This window comes from Chiloscyllium plagiosum, unplaced genomic scaffold (genome assembly GCF_004010195.1).
Source record: "Chiloscyllium plagiosum isolate BGI_BamShark_2017 unplaced genomic scaffold, ASM401019v2 scaf_6850, whole genome shotgun sequence".
Taxonomy (NCBI): Eukaryota; Metazoa; Chordata; class Chondrichthyes; order Orectolobiformes; family Hemiscylliidae; genus Chiloscyllium; species Chiloscyllium plagiosum.
The window spans coordinates 46,203-56,027 of record NW_025214942.1 but is presented as its reverse complement, the minus strand read 5'-3'; the positions used below and the strand labels follow the sequence as shown (position 1 = coordinate 56,027).

At 41.8% G+C, this 9,825-nt stretch overlaps 1 protein-coding gene across 1 annotated transcript in view; it reads left to right on the top strand.

Annotated features, from left to right (window-relative positions):
• Positions 1 to 2,142: 2,142 nt before the first annotated feature.
• LOC122548093 (mitochondrial sodium/calcium exchanger protein-like) overlaps positions 2,143 to 9,825 on the top strand; it is a gene marked incomplete at its 3' end in the record, with an annotated part of 16,499 nt that continues 8,816 nt past the window's right edge. Inside the window, exons 1-3 of the mRNA XM_043686653.1 lie at positions 2,143 to 2,205; positions 2,496 to 2,721; positions 8,030 to 8,178. Coding sequence (XP_043542588.1) covers positions 2,201 to 2,205; positions 2,496 to 2,721; positions 8,030 to 8,178 — 380 coding nt within the window. The remainder of the gene's footprint in view (positions 2,206 to 2,495; positions 2,722 to 8,029; positions 8,179 to 9,825) is intronic.

The following is a 9,825-nucleotide window of genomic DNA, read 5'->3' as shown; positions in this document are numbered from 1 at the left end:
ATTCCTGACCAGTCCCCCTTCATCCAAACCCTCTTCCCCCATTCATCTCCCCATTGCTGAACAGATTCTCTCCCTCACCATAGTGTGGTCAGCTATTGGCCTCTTCCCCCATACTGACCATACTGTACTGCCCACAACCCTCCCAGACACTGACTGGCCCATCCCCAAAGTGTGGCTGAATTCTGACTTCCTTCTCTTCCTGGACACTGACTATTCAATGAGATTGTGGCTGACGTGAAAATCTTCAACTCCACTTTCCTGTCTTTTTCCCATAACCCTTGACTTGGTTAATGATTAAAAATATCTATCTTAGCCTTGAATATACTTAACAAGCTAGCCTCCACAGCTCTCTGGGGTAAAGAAATCCACAGATCACTGCCCTCTGAAAGAAAACAATTCCTCCTCGACTCTGTATTAAATCAGCAATCCCTCACTCTGAGACTATGCCCTCTGGATCGAGATTTTTCAACAACAGGAAACACCCTTTCTGCACGTACCCTAAGAATTTTGTGTGATTCAATAAATGTCACCTCTCATTTTTCTAAAATCCAACGAGGAAAGGCACAACCTACCGAACTCTCCTTATGTGAAACTTCCTCCACACCTGTGATCAACCTCGTGACTATTCTCTGGACTGCCTCCAATACCAGTGTGAACAGTTTTGGTCCCTTTATTTAATAACTTTCCTTTTACAAAGGGACCAAACCTGTTCACAGTTCTAGGTGTAGTCTGACCATTGAACATTGGTTTAGGAAACTGTCCCATATACTTTCTAAGATTTCTTTCTCATGTCTCCAGTTTGATTTCCCAACTTATATTAAAGTCACCTAATGTTAATACACTGTCTTTTTGTATGCCCTCATTATATGCTAATTTATTCTCTGCCCTAGAGTGTGGTCACTATTAGAGGACTTACAGACTTCTTTCCCATGTTATTACTCAAGTCCACCCATATGGATTCTACATTTTCCAATCCAACATCATTTTTGCTAGCATACTTATTCCATCTTGTATTAATAAAACTACCCCACAACCATTTCCTTCCTGCCTGTCCTCCCAAAATGGTGTAAAAACAATGACCGCAGATGCTGGAAACCAGATTCTGGATCAGTGGTGCTGGAAGAGCACAGCCAATCCAACATCATTTTTGCTAGCATACTTATTCCATCTTGTATTAATAAAACTACCCCACAACCATTTCCTTCCTGCCTGTCCTCCCAAAATGTCATATACTCCTGCATGCTTAGATCCTTGCTTTGATGTCCTTGTAACCCGTGTCTCTGTAATGACTACAAGATCATGCTTTTATTCATGCAATTATTTTGTAACGAATACTACATGTATTTAAGCAAAGAGCCATTAATTTTGCTTCTTTTCTTTACCATTTTCTGCCTTTGACCTATTTGCTGCCTTTTTTGTACACTGTTCCTCCCTGTCACATTTTGAGTATCATCTAAGTCGCTGGCCTGCATTGTTGCCATATCCTTTTGCTTTGTAAACCTACGTACTCCTTTGCTGGAATGCTCCCCCACAGCTCTATTTAGTTTAAAGCCCATAGGTCCGTGGACACTGAACACTGACCATCATCCCTGAGGACACTGAGCACAGAGTATTGGTCACCTGGACACAGAAAACTGGTCATTATCATCATCAAATCCTGGACACTGAGGTCTGACCATTCTCCTTCCAAGTACCATCCTCCCAGACTCTGAGCACTGATGATCAGCATCCTGGGAACTAACCATCAGATCCTGGCCAGCTGGACACTGACCACTTGACCATTAGTCCCCCATTGCCTTGACATTGCATGACCATCCAGCCTCAGTGTAATTAAATCAACATGAACCCAGTTGCTGGTTTGCACTATTTTGTATTTATATTTTGAACGTGATGTCTGAAGCATGTGTTTTCATTGCCCCCAAAGTAACAAGAAAATCCAGTGAATTGGGAATTAACTTGGCAGACTACCTCTAAGTCTGAGTCTGTTCAGTGATTGCAAGTTGATAAAATGACACCTTAATGTGTATATGTATTTTTCTCCATGTTTAGCACGGCTGTAAACATAGATAAGAGAGATTGAACCGGTCCCTGCCCCGAGTTGGGTATGATAATGTGCACGGCGTCTTTAAATAGGGGGAGGGAGCAGAAGCGATGATGTAGTTTGGAGCTGAGCTGGTAGCAGAGAGGCGGTCAGTTTGGTATGAGGTACAAGCCTATTTCGCTGAGCCCTCTTGTCGGCGTTTTTCATAAGGAGGACGATTAGATTTACACGTTTTGCAAATGCATTAGGAATGGGAAGTGGTTCTGATTTTGAAATGCGTATCAGCTTGTTTATGGAGTAATGTTATGAGGTGGATTTCCCCAGGACTTTTAGTAGCAGCGTATATGCTTCCTGGTGTGCTCACCTGAGATTTGAACCAGAGTGTGGACGCCGGGATTGTATTTTGTGGCTTCGTTCTCTACCTGAATTCGAGTTATTTTTAACCCTTCTCTAGATATCGACCTCCAGTAATGACAGGCGGCAATGCGGCCGTGGCTTGTTGCTCCCTCTTGTTCTGGGCTATCGCGTGTATTGTAGCTGCGCCCCAGATGACGGCTGAATCATATCGTGTTGGAACCGCTGTAGGAAAAAGTGAACCTCGCTCTTCCAAGAGCGCTCTTAACGGCAGTGAAAGTGCATTTAATCTGCTGCTTATAGGAGGGACCAGTGCTGTTGTGGAGGTACTTTGTAACATATAATACAGAAAACCTAATGCAATATACAGAATGTGAAGCTACATGTTGAAGGAACCGTACTTTTTTGACTCTGAACATACAGAAAAGAGCTTTTTGTGCTTAAGTTTACTGCAACTAAGTAGGGTATTTTTATGATGTATGGATATCTCTAATTAGCTTTTTTGTCACAATTGCTGCTGAAGTGAACCTAATTCAAGTTGCTCAGGACTTCCGTTGTGGTTAGTGCAATGCATGCAGTTTGCCAAGTCCAGGAAACCACTGATCCCTTGTTTCGATCTTGGCCAAGCATCTCCCGTGGTATTTTTTAAAAAATTCTTGGAGTGTTGCTGAGCAAATAAACTTGGAGTGTCTGTTCGTACTTCCTTGAAAGTGAAGTCGCATGTAGACAGGATGGTGAAGGTGTTTGGTATATCTTGCACTGGTCAGTGCATTGAGTAAAGGAATTGGCAGGTGATGTTGGGGCTGTGCAGGATATTTGGTTAGGCCTCTTTTGGAATACTGCGTGCAGTTTTGGTCTCTCTGCTATAGGCAAGATGTTCTGAAACTTGAAAGGGTTTTTTAAAAAAAAAAAATTAACAAGGATGTTGCTGGGGTTTGAGCGATAAAGAGGCTGAATATGCTGGGGCTAATTTTCCTGGAGTGTTGCAGGCTGAGGGGTGACCTTTTTATAAAATCATGAGGGGTAAGGTAAATAGATACCAAAAGTGTTTACCCTGGGGTGGGGGTGTCCAAAACTAGAAGGCATATATTTAAAAGGGACCTAAGGGGTAACTCCTCTGAGGGTGGTGCATGTGTGAAATGAGCTGCTGGTGGAAGTGGGTTACAACATTAGAAGGCATCTGGATGGGTACATGAATATGAAGGATTAGTGGGAGACGGGACTGGATTAATCTTAGAATATCTGGTCGGCATGGATGAGTTGGATCAGAGGGTCTGTTTCTGTGCTGTACAAATCTGACTTCTGATTTCCACTTTTCCCTTGGCTTCCCTTCTCTCTTTCCTCCTTCCCCACCCCCACTCCCTGTAAAATAGATCCTTGGCTTGACATCTATATGTTGTCCTCATGGGAATGTGACTGGAAGAAGTAGTATGGTTTCTGACTTGGTGCAGAAATAATTTGGTTAAATTTTTATTTTCAACCAGTCCAGAACTGGTTTGAGGCATTTTGCAGTAATGGCATAATACCTGCAATTAAACCTAGGTTTAAAAAGTTCAGTACTTGGGCCACTGCCAAAGAATTAGTGAAAGCAAACTTGCGTTATTTAGATGGTGGCTCGTCAGACTTTTAAACTTTGTTTCCTAACTTGCATGTTTTTTTTTTGCTCCAGCTTAATCTAATGTTCACATTATAATATAGTTTATTGAATATAAATTGATTTTGCTTTTTATATTCAATAAGCAAATGAATAATAATTTATTCTAAGTTGACTGATTTCAGTTTTAGGTAAGAATACTACATTTTAATCATGTCTTGGTTCTCCCCATCCTCATTAAAGGGTAGCAATTTTTTTGAGCCCCAGATTGCTGAGTGCTAAAGGTGTTCAGTTATACAACTTTTGTAACCTTCAGGATGACTTTAAGTGTTTTAGTTAAAAGTCACACAACATCAGGTTATAGTCCAACAGGTTTATTTGAAAGTACAATCTGAGTGCTGCTCTTTCAGGTAGCTAGCAGCACCCTGAAAGCTTGTACTTTCAAAAACCTGTTGGGCTATAACCTGGTGTTGTGATTTTTTTTTTAAACTTTGTCCACCCCAATCCAACACTGGCACTTCCACATCATTAACATTTTTAGGCTGACATGGTGGCACGGTGATTAGCACTGCCTCTTCACAGCACCAGGGACTTGGGTTTGATTCCAGTCTTGTATGGAGTTTGCACAGTCGTCATTTTCCCCTGCATGCGATTCTTCCTGCCTGCACAGAGGTGGGCAGGCTAAGAGGATTGGCCATGTATTGCTCTAGTGTCTAGGGATGTGTAGGCTGTGGATTAGCCATGGGTTTTTTAAAACATTGTGTGGGGATGGATCCAGGTGGGATTCTTTTCAGAGGGTCGTACCAGATTCAGTGAGCTGAATGGCCTCTTTCCAAGCTGTAGGGGTTCTGAGCCAAAGTACTTTCATAATTGAAATGTATGACCACTCATGTAAAGCAGGAAGTGCAGCCACAAATAGCCTGCATGTAGCAGTCGGTCATGTGGTTTCAAGCTAGTCCTTGGCTTATTAGCATATTCTGCTCCTGAAGCAACACTGTTCTTGAAGGAATAAAACAATTAGACTTGCTCCTATTTGGCCAAAATGCTGTTTAATAGTGTTGCCCTAATTGCCATCTGGATTATGTACATATTGCTTTTGGAGTGGAACATGAAACAAAATGTTCGGACTTGGATGAGAAAGTTATTACTGAGCTAAGACTGACAGTTTAAGGTTTTAAAAACCTCCAACCTTAGTAGAACACTGCAAGTACTTGCCCTTAATGTCACTTTTTTAAAAAAGTGACAATAATTGTTTTAATGGCCTTGCCACTAGATGTTTGTCCTATCACTTTTAGGAATGAATCTTTTGACATCATCCAAGCAGGATGTAGATAAAAATCATGTGAATTAAAGCATGAATGGAAAATACAACCAATACTAAAATGCTGGGCAATAGAAGGAAAGTTAACTTGTTACTCTGTCCCCTTTTTAGAATAACAAGAGAATTAGAAATTTTAAGTGGAAGTGGAAGGGGTGGGGAAGTGTGAATTTTCTTTTTACAAAAAGTAGAAGTGATTGGATAGAAGATGGGAGATTACATGACTAGTTGCTGGCTAAGGGAGCAGTACTGAGATGAGAAAAGAGCCCAGAGTTGAGGATGTGAGAATGGCAAATGATGAACAGCTATTGCCCAGAGCAAAAGAGTATCAAGACCGGGGTTACAGGGAGTCTGGAAGTTTGTGAAGTACCTCACCGATTAAAGGATTGTGGTTCCTCGAGTTTAACTTTAGTCTTTGGAACAATGTAAGAGGCCAGCCGTAGGATCTCTGCATCAGACCAAAGTGAAACATCAAAATAACCAGCTTAGGCAATGAAACATGTAACTATTAGGTTCTGCTATTTAATAATTGTGGCTGATTGTTCAACTCAGTACCCTGTTCTCACGTTCTCTGTGCTAAAACGCTCAAAGGATTATGTTTAACTTTTGAATAGTCATTATTTTGACTTTTAACAGCTTCCGCATTCAGCTGGGAGAAGAAATGAAATGTCTCCCCATTTGTTATAAAATGACCTACCCCCCCCTCTCCCAGTTCTAGACTCCATGGTCATCAGGAATATTCTTCCTGTGTTTACCTTGCTGCGAATTTCATAGGTTTCTGATTCTCTCCAACCACATACTTTCACCCTCCTTTTCCACACCCCCCACAACTCCAGTGAATATAATCTTAACCAAGCTGTTCATTCTTTTTTCAAAAAAAACCAGCCCTGCCATACCATGAATCTTTCTGGTAAATGATTGATTGTTGTACTATGAGAAAGTGAGGACTGCAGATGCTGGAGTACCAGAGTTGAAAAATGTGGTGCTGGAAAAACACAGCAGGCCAGGCATCATCCGAGGAGCAGGAGAATCGACGTTTCGGGCATAAGCCCTTCAGGATTGTTGTACTATCTCAACCTGAACATCTGTCATCAGAAAACTAAACTCTGCATGATACTCCCAGATATGATTTCATTAAGGCCCTGTACAGTTGCAGCATAACATCCCTGTTCCTGCACTTCAAATCCTTTCGCTATGAAGGCCAACATAGCATTTGCTGTTGCATCTGTATGCTTGCTTTCAGCAAATGGTGTACCTCCCCTTTTCTCAATCTATCACCGCTCCTAATAATCTGCTTTCCTGTCTAGTTAAGTATCCTTTCATCTAGAATGTGTTTAAGTTGACAAATGAGGTTACAAGTGATATATTTTCTGCAGTTGCATGAAAAAGTGCTATGTTCACAGAACTGTTTATTTGGATTGCTGAAATGAGAAGTCCATTTGGAAATGGTGTTGGTTGAGCGATCAAATAAAAGATTGTGGGAGGTGAGGATGAGGAGAATGCTATTATCCATCTGCAGACAGCAGATGAGACGTTCCATTGGAAATGGAGCAAGCATGGTGTGAGCAATCTTTTTTTTTTTAAACAAAGTGATTGATCTTAAATACTAGTATGGTAAACATTTGTCAGATTTTCTCAACAGAAAGTAAGGGTTGAGGAGTGCAATGAAGGAAGATGTGGGAAGCACTAAGCTTCTATTGAATATATGGTTGTTTGACAATCCCCAGAAATGAAGATATTGAAGGCAGAGTCAGTTATGACATGAAGGGTAGAGATTGAAGGAAAGGTAATCTACGCTTTCAGGCAAGTGTAGAGAATGACACTGAACCATCAACTGGAAAGTGAGTTATGGGAGGGGTAATCTCTTCCAAATGTACCCTGCCTGCTTTTGTGGTAGATTATTATAATATTTATTGAACTTCTTTTAATGAGAACTATACAATTTCCACTTAATGAAGCAATGACCAGCCATGGTGGAATTAGTGTAGAAACTGGAGACCATCCAAGTAATGGAGAACCTTGCAAAAGTCAAGTGCTTAAAGCAACTGATGGGTGTGCTGTTTAAACTGGAAGTGACTAGTTGCTCCTGGCAGAACTCTAAAGCTGTATATTGTCATTACTCTGCTTCTCGCTCTAAAGTCCTGTTTCGAAATGTTTGTAATCAAAAGTCAGTTTTAAATAAGTTGATCAAATGTTAGTTGGCTATTTTCCAGAAGTTGTATAGGCTGAATCAGTAGTGATTGCTACTTAAGATGGAGCTGACTTCTTCTTTAGTGGCTGAAACACACCAGCAACATTTTCTTAAAGAACTGCGGATGCTGGAAGTCTGAAACACAAGCAGAAGTTGCTGGAGAGACTCTGCTGGGCTGACAGCATCTGTGGAGTGAAAGCAGAATGTGTTTTTGATCCAGGGGTCAAAACATTAACTCTGCTTTCTCTCCACAGTTGCTGTTAGACCTAATAAGATTTATTGGCAACATTTTAAAACTACCTTTTTTTTGCCATTGATCTATTATAACTTGCAAAAATCTTAACTGAAATCTGCTTTCCCACCTTGGCCATTAACATTAAGACTAACATCTAATTGCTTATGGACACTAACAGGATTCCGAGACCTGAAAGATTACTATGGGGGAAAACAAATACTGGAATGGGTTTTGTTATATTGTAAACTGAATGTGAGCCAAGCAACTCGTTTCTTCTTTCTTTTCTCATTTTCTAGTGTCATAGTGTGCTGCAGCTGAATGGATCCCAGTGGTGTTCATTTGTGAAAACAACAGAAGACTGCAAACTGGACAGTGGCTTTATTGACTACCTCCAGGGGGCCATCTGTGGGTTTCGCCACAACCTGCTACCATTGGCTGTTTTTTTGTATGTAAGTTTTCTTAAACCACTAAAAAAATCTGCATTTAACGTCATGCTAAATCTAAAGCCAGAAAAGGGCACCAAGAGTTGTGTATTTACAGCAAACATAATGCAGCTGAAAACCAGATGAACTATTACTGCCTGCTTTAAAGTCATGTGGTTCTGACCATTTGATCATCAGGAAACTAAATCAGTAACTTATAGTCTGACAGTTGCTAATATCTGGTACATTGGCCTTCACATTTAAAAGTGAATTTTATATTAAATATTAAAGTCTGTTAGAGATTTGATTTCTGGCAACTTGAGTTACAATCCTGTTTATCATTTTGCCCTGTTTTGAGAACCAGTAGTGCATCATTTTAATGACCCAATTATTGCCATTACTTTGGTTAGATCAGAGACAGCCAAGTAGTTTGAAGAAATGCTGTAATTGCCTCTTAGATGTTTCATCTGATCTCAGTGTAACCATCACTTTTTTTTCTCTGGAGTGTAAGGGACTCCACCACTGACAGCCTCCTCCCTTCTTCCCCCCCCCCCCCCCCCCCCCCCCCCCCCCCCGTTTTCCCCTCCCCTTTCCTATCTGCCCGGACATACAATAGGAAGAGGTGTCAGGCTATTGTGCGCTGGACCTGCTCCCATTCAGTCCGAGGTTGCTCGGGAAGGATTGCATTGTCCTCTGGCAATCGTTATGATCCTGATCTCAAAAAGCACATCCTGCTCTCAGGGACTTAGTGACACCAACACAAATCCTTTTTTGAGTTGAATATCTTTTTTTTGAGTGGAGAGAGAGAGAGACGGACAGTCTGTGCAAACTCTTGCCCTCACCAGGTCAAATACAAGAATGGCAAATTACAAATTTACTGTTACCCCTTGTCTTCTGCTCGCATCCTCAGACTAACCATTCCTTCCTCGCGGAAGATTAATCAATCTGAAATTACCTGTTCCAGTTCTGTCCTTATCTGAATTTCAGATCCATGCCCGCACCCCCTCCCTCTCTTACACCCAAGAAACCACCACCTTCCGCCCCCCCACCCCATTTAACAGCCACACTTGTACTATGGTGCACCACGCGTCCGCCCGAATCATTCTGCCCTGCCTGTTCATCTCTGCATTAAACTGCACTAACCCTGAGGGCCGTGCATGGTGCGCGGAACCCAGTCTTTCACACACACACACACAACACTCAGCGCTGGCCGGATTCGAGCGAACAGCTCAGCGTCCTATCTCTCGGCTAGAGGGGTCAACACAGCGCTGGGTTCGGATGGATGCTGCCACCACGTGTTATGAACTGTACCAGTAAAGACAGCGGTTAATAAACACCAAGTGACTGACTAACACTCAACCTTCGAAATCTTGTATCTATATATAAATCTTGGTCTGTCTGTTTAACAGTGATGGTATAGGGTCCGACCGCAGACGCTGTTGCATAACTGGAGCTGCGGCAATATCAGATTTAGGAAAGTCACACGGACTACAGTCTAACCATCTGACAACCACCTAAAATAAAATAAAATTGCAGGAAGCCTGAAGCTTCGACAATTCAATTCTGTTTACTTCTCAGGAGATTGCAAAGGGTCACGTGAAATGGGACAGCAGCGATGGCATGCAGTGCCCTTCAGTGCATCCTAGGCTCGGCAAGGTAAATGAGGGATT